The sequence below is a fragment of the Acyrthosiphon pisum genome, chromosome X (assembly GCF_005508785.2).
Source record: "Acyrthosiphon pisum isolate AL4f chromosome X, pea_aphid_22Mar2018_4r6ur, whole genome shotgun sequence".
NCBI lineage: Eukaryota > Metazoa > Arthropoda > Insecta > Hemiptera > Aphididae > Acyrthosiphon > Acyrthosiphon pisum.
Genome location: NC_042493.1, coordinates 65119661 through 65133716, shown reverse-complemented (window position 1 = coordinate 65133716; position 14056 = coordinate 65119661). Strand labels below are relative to the sequence as shown.

Sequence of the window (14056 nt, the reverse complement as noted above, 5' to 3'; positions counted from 1 at the left end):
ACGTTTTTTAATTAAATTGGCTGAAGCCGTTGACATAACGGGGCGTAACTAACGTAATTATAAATTTAACAATTTTTTAAAAACATTTGTTATACCTAGTAGATACCTACCAATCTAAACTTGTAAATAATACATAATAAATAATAAATAATATATAATGTACAATACCTAAATTATACAACTGTATAAAATAATACTATATAAATATATATATATTTGGGGCTGAGGACTTCTTTAGCACTTCAAAACTTCAAAATATGTACGCATTTAAAAATCGCGTCACAAAATGTTTCATAAAATATTTGTGATACGCAGTCATTATACATTTATACTAGCTATAATATAAACAATAAAAAAATGGTGTCGCACACTCGCACAATGCACAAACTTTGAAAGATATTTACCCTATCATATTCATCTGGAATTGTCTAAATCATAGACTAGAATTAGCTATTAATGATTCTGTCAATGATATCACATCAACAAATCATTTTAAAGCATTTTTAGATAGCGTATATGCACTGTACAATAGATCTCCTAAGAATCAAAATGAATTGAAAATAGCACGTGCAGAATTGGATGTTTAGTTTTTAAAAATAAGTCGTGTATAACTGAGTAGCCAATAGTTTCCGAGCAGTCCAAGTTATCGGACAACTGAAAATAGTTTGCAAATTTTCGGGATTTTGATGAATTTTGTCAACATTTGAACTTAAAATGCATTTAAAAAATATTCGTGACTGTATCCTTAATGTTTTTGAACTGTGATCAAAACAAGTTATGACTTATGGGGAACCTTGTATTAAATTGTCAAGCTCTTTAACCTAGTGAAACCTTTTTCATTGTATATAATTAAAAAAAAATTTAAATGTTGACGACGGACAGAAAAAAACACATCATTGTAAAATTAATAGGTACAATCGCTCCGTTCAGAAACTAATAAGTATTAGCTTATAGTAAAAAACTTAAAGTAAGTATTTAAAAATGTTGAATACTAATGTCAATTTTAAAATGTCCACCCATAAAAATATGTCACTCTTTGTACCCCTTCACCCGTAACATGGGCACGAGTTGATATTAAATATTAATTTGTATTGAATACTTTATTATTATTTGTTTTTATTACCAGTAAAATAACATAAAATTAACTACTTAGTACCCGAAAATAATAATAATTAAATGTAATTTCGGGAATCGTGATTTCAAATAATTTCCATTAAACACATTAATTTATTATCGTATTGGTATTACTACTTATTTATAAGGTCGAAATGACAAAATTAAATTCCACAGAATTATGTTATACCCAAATAAATATTATTTTTACCATCATAATATTATATAGTTTTAATAGTAGAAGAGTAAAATAGTTAGTACTTGGTAGTATATTATGTATACGTATAATATTACCTATTATAATTTTTATATTATAGTAGGTGCATTGATTAATCAATCAGGTGTGTCGTCTGCACGGATGAACATTTCAAACAAATTTACTTAAGTTTATTAATGACTTATTTAATAAAACAATATACATTATACACCCTATTTCAAAAGTCGTCATCTGATTACGAACTGATATAGTTCGGCAACGGTTAATCGCAAGTTAGCAACCCATGTATTAAGGGGGCTGGAGCGTAATCAATTCTAAGGAGTAAAAATTAGGCATTTTATATTTCTGTTTGTCTGGGTCTTGTGTATGTGTTGAAAGTAAATGAACATTAGTTTGCGTAATTCGTAGTACTGATCACATTTTATAGGGGCATCATAGTGACCGGGATGTACGCCTGTAATTTTACCTACGCGCATGCAAATGTCACCTTATATTACTTTATAAAATATAAAATTTTTCAAAAAATACTACCTCTGACTTCAATCACTACGCTCAATAAGATGTTCCGATTTTAATTTTGAAAGCAGATTTGAATTCTCCTCTAAATTTACTATGCTTTAACTGTCGTACATTTTTCATATTCTATATCAATGTATTTAAATTTGAATTATGAATATGTTCTATTTTTACTCTTTATGTTAGTAAATTTCTAAGTAAAAAAAAAAATAAAAATCAGAAAAATGAAATTGTCAAAGCATAGATGATTTAGTGACAAATTCAAATTTGCTTTCAAAATAAATATCAGAACATTATATTGAAGTCGTGAGCTATGTTTTTAAAAAACTGAAAATCTTTTTACTAATTAACCTATACTAACGAAATAAATGTCGTTAAAAATGTTAATATTAATCGATCGAAATAAGGTGAATTAGTCTATCTCTTTTGGTACTAATTATATTACATTTTTACTGGAGAGCCCGGATCGGAAATATTTTTCAATACATTGGCTAAAAAAGTGTTCTATAAAATACATTTTTTAGTACGCCAATTATTCTATTCAACGCTGGACATGATATAATATTATGTTAATCATTGTACAATAATAATATTATTTTGATTTAAAAATACGTACATGCACTATAATATCATATTATTATTTTACGGCTTCGGTAGGAGTTATCCCATTGGAAATTCAACGGAATCGTGTACGACGGCGGGCGGGAAAATAATTATTAACTAATAACATGGTATTATTTTTATTTCAATTCGACTGTTCACGAAGCGCAGTGCGAATAATATTTGTTATAAATAACATAATAATAGCGAGTGCCGGATGCCCAAACCCCCCTTCCCGCCCGGCCCGTCTGCAAGGTTTTTTCGTGGTACATCGATGGGCGATAACACACACTCTCACACACACACACACACACACATAAACGCGCATTCAAACGCACCGGCAAAACCCGATTTGATCGGAGTAGCGGTGGCTGACGGGGACGCGGGAAGAGCTGCGAGTGGCGATGGGCAATGTGCATCGTTGTAGTCGTCGCTGTCGTTCGTCAATCGTGGGTCGTCGGTCGCGACTCGCAATAATATTATTCGGTATTCCTCCGCCGCCGGCCCGTTCATTTTTCCCGCGTCGGCCGTTGTGCTCTGTTCTCCGCTCCGGTGTGCGCGTCTCTGGTCGGCATTCTGCACCCTTTAAAATATACTGTCGATCGTGACCGCCGTCAGAGGGTATGTATGTTAATTTATTATTGTCTGTCGTGTATTTATTCGCGCCGTTGACTCGTGCTGGGCTTCAACAATTTATTACTTTAAGTCTGTGTTATTTTATTACTCCTCGCTGCTTGTTGGGTTAGGTCCGGGTCTCGTGAATTACGAATTTTCCCGGTTACACCAGCTACCCAGATAGTTCCTATAGTTTGTATTTTTACGAGAATACACCCGTTGTATAGGCTTTTGTCTGCACAAAAGGTGTCGCGATCATGTAGCGTTTCAACTTTCAATACCATTCAAATTGTGTATATTGTTAAATACTTAGGTAGGTAGGTATATTATATTAATTTGGTTTTGTTTTTATTTATTTACGAAAGGGATAGTAAGTCATTCACTTATTCAATATCACCATATTACAATACAGAGTATTATGAAGGAACAGATAGGTCAGTTATCACACAGTACATAACGGTAAGATCTTATCACAGTAGCTAGAAATCAGAATCACAGAATAAAGATTCCTTTCTGTTTATTCTGTGATAATAGATTGATTATTCGCTTCAGGATCACGATCACGGGGACTTAATTCTAGTGTAGGCATTTTCTATTCATTGCTTTATTATCTTTATTATCTATTTATTGTTCTGGTGTGGTGGTTCGCGCCAGACGTTATCAACGTCGCGTCTTGTATAAATCGTAAACACAAGCTGATGGGAATGTTGTTATTTTCTGAATTCGAATGCCGCTTATTAGAATACACACAAGACTCGTTCGTTGTAATATTATATTATTTTAGTTGTCAGCCGCCGTAGCATTTTTTGGAAAAACCATCTTGGAGTTCGTCTGATCGTTGTGATAAAATAATACGAATAATTATTATTTTATATGTTAAACGTCATGTTTGTATTTTTTTTTCACTGTTTATTTTCTTACCGGTACTAGATGAATGTGCGTTGTACGGATAATGGACTATAAACAATTAATCATATATTATTTCTATTTTGTTGAATGAAAAATGTAAAAATGTTTGCAATTTAATTTTGCAAGACAAGTTAATGGGTTTTTATCTTCGTTAACTTAGGTATACTAATTTTTTTGATTGAGTTCGCAGATTAAGTTAATAAAAATTGTCAACATAATAGCTACTATAGGCTTAAAATAGTTTCATTTTTAATTACTATACTCTAAGAATCTTTATCAATTACATTAACCAGTGAAAAGAATATATTATATATAATAAAATATAATTATTGGTGTTAGTTTTTTAAATGATTTATTTAAAGCTCTTATATAATGCTAAAAAGTTAATTTACTTAATTATTTTGATAATTTTAACATTACATAGGTACTATTAAAGAGCTAGACTCTAAAAACTATGCCCAAAACCCAACAGCCAATAAATAACAGGTGCATGATTAAATAATTTATTTTTATAAGCTAGGTGCATTATATAGAAGTATTAAAAAATGAACTACCTATCAAACATTTTTTGGAACATGATTTTTCCTTCATATGATTTAAAACAAATTTTAAATTATACAAATAAATAATAATTATTCACTCATCTAAATCTGATGATTGGGTTTCTTATGCACAGTCTGGACATCCTGGCATAGTATTTATGACAACAATAATATAATATGGATTTAAAACTGTGTTAAACTGTCATTGTACACATCTTATACTAACTATATGGGTAGTTAATTTATTAGTAATTACCAATATGTTAAGTAATACAATATTTAATAACCACCAAAACAAAAATAACTGGTCTTAAATACCATTGACACTTCTCTCGGGTTAGACACCTACATAATTTTAGGAAAATGACTGTTCACATATTTAGTATGGTGTGTTATATATTAGGTTTATCGTATATGATTATTTTTTAGTTGAATGTCACTTATTTTTAGTTTTGTCAACTATTCATATTCACATAGTCGACTCCACTTAACATTTTTTTACTGCTCTTTACAACAAAGCCTATCAAATTTCTTATTTTGTTTGGATAAAATAAATTAACTTATTATTTACTTATAAAATATGAATAATATATTATTTTATCCTTATTAAAAACTTACGTCCTGCTTCATATCCCGGGGATAATTTAATATCAAATAAATAAATAAATATAAAGAATTAATGTTGAATTTTGTTAGTGATACTATTAAATAATTTATTATTTGATCTACAATATATAATTCATACAATATTTCACGAAATTTTACCTTTGTGTTACAAAGATAATTTATGACTAAACATTTAATTTTTATTACAGATTAATCAAGTGGTACAATGGCTGATTCTGAAGTAGATAAAAAATCAAGTTTAACTGAAGATGATCAATTGCCATGTTCAACAAGCTCACTAAGTCCTGTTAATAATGTACTGACCAATACATAACTTACATGATAAATTAAAATTATTTCTAAATATGAGACTTCTGTACAACAGATAGAACATATGGAAGGTGTGGAACATGAATCTCCTGTACAACAGAATATAGAAGGTGTGGAACATAAGTCTTCTACTCCTAGTAATGAAAAAAAAAAAGATTTTGAAATTGGTGATATTGTTTGGGCTAAAATTGGAAGACATCCATTTTGGCCCAGCATGGTCTGTATTGATCCGGAAACCAATGTGTACATTAAAGGATCACTTGGTAAGTAATTCATGTTGTATTCAATAACATTTTAGTGATGTAAAATTAAACATATTTATTTAATTATTTTACAATTTCAAATTCTAATTGAAAACGACAAAAAATGTTGTTTCACATAATTTATCAGGTATACATTTTATGTTAATGTTATTCATATTTAGAAGATATAAAGTATTATATTTTTTATAAATAGATTTATTAACTTGGTTTGTGTAAAATCAGCATTAATAAGTTCTCAATATTTTATAAATTATTTCTAAAGAATTTCTAAATTATAAAAATCTTGAACATACTTTAATATTTTGAATTTTGTTTGTAATTTGCCTTATAAGTTATAAGTAGACAGTAAACCTTCTCTGTATTTGATAGTTACACAAACATTTTTTTTGATATCTACGAAGTACTTCTTCTGTCCTACTGCTGTAATTTTATATGTATGTACCTACTATTGTATTTTTTTAGAAAATAAAAAACAATTTTCATTACACGTACGATTTTGTAATGATCATGGCAGAAGAAGTTGGGCCAAAACCGTAGAAATGTATTCTGGAAAAGAAGAGTTTCTTTCAAAATATCCCAATGGTTTAGTAAGTTTAATGTTTACTGTTAAATTCTGAGACAATATTTCCCTCATTATCATTGGCGTAACTAGGAGGGGAACAAACGGGTCTTAAGCATTCATCAGTTCAAATTTAGCACCCCTTGTTTTTTTTAGGTCAAACAATTATGGTTTTAGTGAAATACCGCAAATTTTATGCATTTATACTATGAAATATTTACCGAAAAAATTAAAACTTTTTTGGTCATGGTATTAATCGGTTATAAATTTCTCACAAACTATTTTTAGCTAATGTATTAACTTTAATTATAATTAAGGCCACCAAGAAGCCACTCATTGGGGCAACCAAATGATTAAACTCTGTGGTTTCGTACCCAAACTTCTCCCACTCTATTACCATATCGCTGCCATAAATTCCCTCACGCACTATTAGGTAACCGGTGGTCCGTGGGCGGCAGCCAGCATTTAGGCAGGTTTTGTGGTGTGAATATGTGAGAACAGACGAGTGTTGATTGCTGCCCAGAAGTGCTCTCTCGGTGGCCTTAGTATTGGTATGCAATTTAAATAAAGAAGAATTAACTACAGTAGTCACTCGATAATTCTAAAAACTCCATAAATCAAACTAAATGCTGAATCCCCTGAGAAAACCTCTATAATTAGAAGAAAATACATATTTCGGTGCCCTCGATAATTCAAAATTCCTTGAACGCGATTATATGTAAGTTCATATGTATATACAATTTAAAGATTATACTCGTAATGAATCTAATAAAGATGCTGGTTAAATTTGATTGTAGCTTATTAATGTTATTGTACCTTACCTACCTAATCTAAACTTTAATATGTATGTATAATAAATGAATGTAATATATATATATAATGTTTCATCTCTCTTTAATTCAAATTAATTTGTTTTCCCTTGATTATTTGAACACTCGGTAAATCAATAACCTCTATAAATCAAATTTTTAACTCTGTCCCCTGAATTTTGAATTATTGAGCGACTACTATACCATGAATTTTGCTAGAGTTTCAAAAAAAAATTATAAGATTCTCTTGATAAACAGCTGAGATTGCCTTGATTTTTCATAGGTAATAACGTCAATGGTTGCTACATAGTAGAATCTTAAATGTCACTGGTTATGTTATGAGTAGGCAATTTTTTTTTTAATACTTTGGTATTATGATTTATTCAAAAAGTAATTATCATGTTTTATGATTCATTAATTTCTATTGACATGAAAAGGTTTGAAAAAAAAATGTAAGATATTTAGTATATGTACACTTAGGCACTAGTGATAAGCGGCAACGAATAATCGACAAATTGTTCGAATTAATTATTCGATTACCAAAATTATTCGAGTATTTTTTATTCAAATAATTAAAGATATTTTGTGTGATTTTGCTGCTGTTCATTTATTTTGATTTATAAAATACTATCATTGATTATATAATATACTAGGAATACCACTATACCAGTATTTATAATTAAGGGGGCTAGAGCGTAATCAATTCTAAGGAGTAAAAATTAGGCATTTTATATTTCTGTTTATCTGGGTCTTGTGTATGTGTTGAAAGTAAATGAACATTAGTTTGCGTAATTCGTAGTACTGATCACATTTTATAGGGGCATCATAGTGACCGGGATGTACGCCTGTAATTTTACCTACGCGCATGCAAATGTCACCTTATATTACTTTATAAAATATAAAATTTTTCAAAAAATACTACCTCTGACTTCAATCACTACGCTCAATAAGATGTTCCGATTTTAATTTTGAAAGCAGATTTGAATTCTCCTCTAAATTTACTATGCTTTAACTGTCGTACATTTTTCATATTCTATATCAATGTATTTAAATTTGAATTATGAATATGTTCTATTTTTACTCTTTATGTTAGTAAATTTCTAAGTAAAAAAAAAAATAAAAATCAGAAAAATGAAATTGTCAAAGCATAGATGATTTAGTGACAAATTCAAATTTGCTTTCAAAATGAATATCGAAACTTTATATTGGGCGTAGTGATTGAAGTCGTGAGCTATGTTTTCGACCAAAAATGAATCACGCTCCAGTCTCCTTAATGATACTATCTATAAAAAAGTTTAACTAAAATGTTTATGGATGATCGAATATTAACAATAATGATTGATAAATAATAAATATATGTAATTACTAATTACTAATTTTGTAACTTATCATAATAAAAATTATTCGATTAATTATATTTGATGACGAATTATTCGAATAATTTTTATTTTAATTCTTTATTTGGTCATGCAAATTATTATTCGATTAATTATACTTGAAGCGAATAATATTATTTGAAGACGGATTATTCAAATAATTATTATTTTAATTCGTTATTCGGTCATGCAAAGTATTATTCGATACTTTGCACGAATAATTGAATATTAATTGATAATATTAATTGTTCGTTACCGCCCATCACTATTAGGCACTTTGCCAGATTAACGGGTTTTCCTACCTCCCCCATATGTATTATGTTTAATTTTATGTCTTTATTTTTATAATAAATATTTCATACGTCTTAAAATTCATAAATTTAACATATAATGAAAATTACTAATATTATCATTTAATCTATAATCAATTATGTGCTAAAATTTTAATTGGATTGTTTTCTGAAAAAATCTAGCCCCCCTCATTTCAGATTTTTAGATCTGTGCCTAAATCATAATAAATTAAAATTTCAAAATTTAAAGAAAATCATTTACAGTGATATTTATTATTGCACATACATATCAACGTCCCTGTGGTGTTTCTGTTTTTCTGGATGTCGAATGAAGCTGGTTGTGGCATAAACCAACCAAATATGTCATATATAATAATATTGAGTTACTGGAAATCCAGACAAACAGTAATACCAAACTGAAAAAAAATGTTCGTAAAATGTATTTACTCCCCCCTTTGTTGGGAACATAGATATATATAAATAATATATAAAAAGGTTGTATAATAATGTTAACTTCTCCAGGGTAAATAATGTCAAAAATCTAGCCGCCAGACCGGGAATCGAACCCGAGTCTCTCGCCTGCCGGGCGATTACTTTACCACTGAGCTACCCGACCGCATAGACCCCATGACACTATCTCCCCCAGTTAATGGGAGTTTACATTTGACCATCTTGGCGCCCTCGATCGTTGCCGGTCCTTAACGTTGCCCGCAGCGACTGTTGCTTCACCACCTGACCACCAGAGCGCACGACCCGTATCACAATGCGATCACCTCTGCACGATCTCTGGTGGAACAAGTCCAGGTCCTTCACAACACCGCGTCTTTGGTCACCAATCCCACTTCTGATAGATGTTAACTTCTCCAGGGGAAATAACGTCAAAAATCTAGCCGCCAGACCGGGAATCGAACTCGAGTCTCTCGCTTGCCGGACGATTGCTCTACCACTGAGCTACCCGTCCGCATAGACTCCATGACACTATCTCCCTCAGTTAACGGGAGTTTACAATAATAATCTATAATAGGTAAATTGGTACACTGAATTTAGAAGTATAGTCTCTGATATTATTTACAACTTTTTTCTAGATATACATTTTTTTAATATTGTTAATATTCATATTAATTTTGAGTACACTCTGACTTGGTTAACATTAAGTTGAAGGAATCTACCTAAAAGTTCAAGGTATTGACAATTTCAAGTTTATCAAGTTAAACTGTAATTGGAAATACATATTAAAATGTAACTTAAAAACAATCAATTATTATGTTGATATTTTGCTGATTTATTTTATTTACTTAAGAGTTAGTCCCATGAATAAATTATAATTTAAAATATGTTATTAATTATATAAAATATTAATTTTAAGTAATTTACATGCCTTTTAGTGTAACCAAATCACATAGTACTAAAATTATGACATAGTTATATTTATCAAATCATTTATTTAAGGGTTAACATAACCTAACTGAAATTTACAAATTAATCACTTTACTTAGCACATAGTCGCTTAGATAAAAAAAACGACAGTATCAAATTATTTATTGTATTTATTTTGTAATAATTTTTAATGTTTATAGGCGTTCATAAAAAATAGTAAGAAGCAAATGGAAGTGTGGGATGCAGCAGTGAAAGAAGCTGATAATTGGATGAAAGTAAATAATAGGTAATACTACACTTAAAACTAGGTTATTATAATTAAAAACTATATTTTTACCTCTTTCCGGTGTCTGTGGATATACACAATATCACCAAAAAAATTACATTTTTTCCTATTTTTCAGTCTGTTGGCTTACATTTTAGAAAATTAATATATTTCCATTATAAGGGGTACCCAGGAATTTTTCAGAGGATGAGTCCAAATTTTTTTAACATGTAAAAAGTATACTATCAGTTGTTTTCACCTTAAGAATTTAAAATTCTGTCAATAAATAGGGGGGGCCACAGACCCGACCGCCCTCCCCCTTGGGTACGTCACTGTCCCATTATATATACCTTATGCATATATACAAACCTAGAATGATAACATGATAAAATATCAATCAATTCATTTTTAAAGCTCAATGATGTTTTGTTTTCCCTTTTATTGAATCAGCTGATTTCGTTGGTTATATTTTCATTAGATTTTAAGTAAAATATACATTTTTTAGTTTTGATTTTTTTAATTACATATAATTTTAAATTTAAATTAGGTACGTATCGTTTTAATTTTGTCTATAGGCAGTTCATATAGTTCTGTTTTAATTTGTATACAATCATCCAGGTTATTTTATAGTTAAAATTATAAAATAAATAATCCCCATTTGCATAAAATAATTGAACGGATAGTTACTATAGCTAAACCTCTTCCAACAAAATTCCAGATATTTCTTTTTCTCATTTTAATCTGCCAAGTAACTGTTCCTTTACCACAAATGATGTCGAATTGAGTTTATCTATGTTAAAAACTTCAAAATCAGCTGGTCCTGATGGTCTGCCAGGGTCGTTCCTTTACAACATAAAATCCGCACTCTGTTTTCCCCTATGGTTGATATTTCATCGCTCCCTTGACACGGGAACTTTCCCATCTATGTTGCAGATTAGTTCTGTCACGCCTGTATACAAGTCTGGTGATAAAGCTGATGTAAAAAATTATATGCCTATTTCGATCTAAAATCATATTGCCAAACTCTTTGAGCAGCTTGTTCTAAAGTGTATTCAGCCATCGGTTAATTCTATCTTAGTTGATGAACAATATGGCTTTAGGCCGAGCCATTCTGCAACTACAAATCTGATAGTATTTCATAATTTTATATTGGAGGCCATTGAAAAACGGACTCAGGTGGAATGTTATTTTACGGGGTTCTCAAAAGTGTTTGATCGTGTTCACCATAAAATACTAATTGAAATCCTATATAAAGCTGGATTTGGGGAGCCCATCTTATCTTGGTTGAAATCATATTTATCTGGTAGGGTCCAATGTGTCAAAATCCTAGGATGTAAATCTGAAGCAGTTGCGGTACCTTCAGGTGTTCCTCAAGGGGGGCACCTATACCCCTTGTTGTTTTCTCTATTGGTTAATGGTCTAAAATTGGTTATTCCAGATTCTATGTTCCTTATGTTTGCTGACGATTTGAAAATGTTCAAAAAGAGCTTGATGTTCTTATTTTGTGGTTAAATTTTTTGGGACTAAGCTTCAATGTAGCTAAATGCCAATCCATGTCTTTTGCCAGGAATAGAAATATTATTAACTACACGTACTTGATAAATGGATCAAGCATTAATATTGTCACTAGGAAGAAAGACTTGGGTATTCTTTCCAAATCTCGATTTCCATTATCACATAGAGGCAGTTTGCTGTCGTGCGTTAAAGATGCTTGGCTTTGTCATGCGCACGTCAAAAGAATTTAAGCTCTCTAGTTCTCTCAAAGTTCTATATTGCTCTCTCGTACGGCCTCTTTTAGAATATTCTTCGATTCTTTGGGACCCTTTTATGGCAGCTGACTCTTCTTGCATTGAGAGAGTCCAGAGGCGTTTTTGTTCTTCGGCGTCATTTATTTTGCAAATTCCGCATCCATCGCATGATTATAGGCCAGTGATGAATAATCTTAAACTCTTATCTCTAGCTGATAGAAGAGTTGAAGCTAACTTGGTGTTTTTTACATAAGCTGATTGACGGACGTGTAGAATTGTAGATGCTCCCTTCCTTTCTCTAATTAATTTTAAAGTTCCTACTCGCTTAACTAGGTCTAATTATTCCTTTGTTGTACCATTCCACAGCACTAACTATGGTAGAAATAATCCTATTCACCGTATGATGCGTATTTGTAACGAGCATCTAGGCTTCTCTTAAACGTTAATTAATAGTACTACAATCTGTTATTCCTAATTTTTACTTATTGTTCATTTTTTGTTAATATTTTTATTTTGTTTTTATATATTTGTATTTTGTTCTATTGTATTGTTTGGCGTTTTCTTATGTAACTTTATATTATTTTGTTCAAATAAATTATCAAAATGTCGTATTGTACTATTGGGCTCCAGCCTGTTCTAAATAAATAAATATATGGCCCATGCACGATAGGCTCTAAGTGTGTTCTACCTATGGAAATTCCCTCATTTTTTTTTACTTTCCTAAAAATTATGTTTGAATACTTTTGCAAGTATAAAGCAGTAAAAAAAAAATTTTGATTTAAATGTTTGTGCAACAAGGATGTAGAAAATTCTCAAAACCTTGTGATTGAGGGTTGATCATCTCAATTATTGAAAATAATAATTAATTATTTCAGAGATGAAAGAATGGTCAGATTTTCAAGAAGAAACGGTTTGACTCGTTCCAAAATAAGTGGTTTGGGTCCCAAAACTACAAATACTTTCAAAACTCCAAATGCTCCAACTCCATCTAAATCTGCTGATATTGCTTATACACCTGTGAGTTTTATAATTTCTTATTTGTTATTAATAATTATTGTTGTTTTTGGATTAATAAGGTTTTCTGTATTAGCAAGAATTTTTAGATATGCAAAAGGCTCTTAGAACATCATGTCAACCAAGTACTAGTGGTTCTCAGGGGATTAAATGTGAGGCTAGTACTAGTGGTTCTAATATGCGTTCATGTTATGTCCAGTTAAAAGATATAAAAAAAAAAACTACGAGAAAACCTAAAGTAGAAGAAGATGAGGACAAAGCTGTACCACTACCAAAAGTTGAACTACCTATACCTGAACTAGCAAAACCAAAACCTGCCAAAAGAAAATATGTTGATGTAAAAAAAAAAGAGTTAAGGGAAGCTTTAAAGAAAAAAAAGGCCAAGAGAGCATTGCAAGTTAAAAAATATGGTTTCTCTTATTCATCATCCGAATATGAAAGTACTGATGATGAAGCTGTACCATTAGTACCTTTTAATCCAAATCGGAAGGTGTTGGAATCAATTAAATATGCAGTAGCGTAAGTTAAATAATTTTCAATAAATCATAAATATCAATTTTATAATATTTTATTATTTTTTACATAAATTACTTAATGCTCCACCAGTCAATCCTCAAGGCTGGTATACTACATTAAATAACATTTTACTTGAATTTCTTTCCATATCTTTAAACAGAATAGAAAAGGAAACTGATTCTTAGAATATTCCCTAATACCTGTTCTCCAATGAGTATTGTGTTGGTTAATTTTAATTATTGCTGAAAACATTGCATTTATTATATTATTAAGAGGACACCACACCCGCATGTGTTGTCTCCGTCACGTTACAAACATGTAACATACCAAATTTATGCTCAGCAATTCAAGTTGTATGCCGTTACCTTAAAAATTAGAGTGAATCGACCTA

At 30.4% G+C, this 14056-nt stretch overlaps 1 protein-coding gene across 3 annotated transcripts in view; it reads left to right on the top strand.

The window, feature by feature from the left end:
- The first annotated feature begins 2838 nt into the window (after positions 1-2838).
- Positions 2839-14056, top strand: part of LOC100167153 — a 13168-nt gene continuing 1950 nt past the window's right edge. The window contains exons 1-7 of one of the 3 annotated variants that reach the window (XM_001944831.5): positions 2839-3067; positions 5328-5434; positions 5504-5711; positions 6174-6298; positions 10323-10408; positions 13011-13152; positions 13226-13668. In XM_001944831.5, the coding sequence (XP_001944866.2) occupies positions 5345-5434; positions 5504-5711; positions 6174-6298; positions 10323-10408; positions 13011-13152; positions 13226-13668 (1094 nt within the window). In that variant the 5' untranslated portion in view covers positions 2839-3067; positions 5328-5344. Of the gene's footprint in view, positions 3068-3617; positions 3643-3974; positions 4131-5327; positions 5435-5503; positions 5712-6173; positions 6299-10322; positions 10409-13010; positions 13153-13225; positions 13669-14056 lie in introns of those variants that run through there. The other 2 variants (XM_008188751.3, XM_016807618.2) reach the window with 2 other exon arrangements.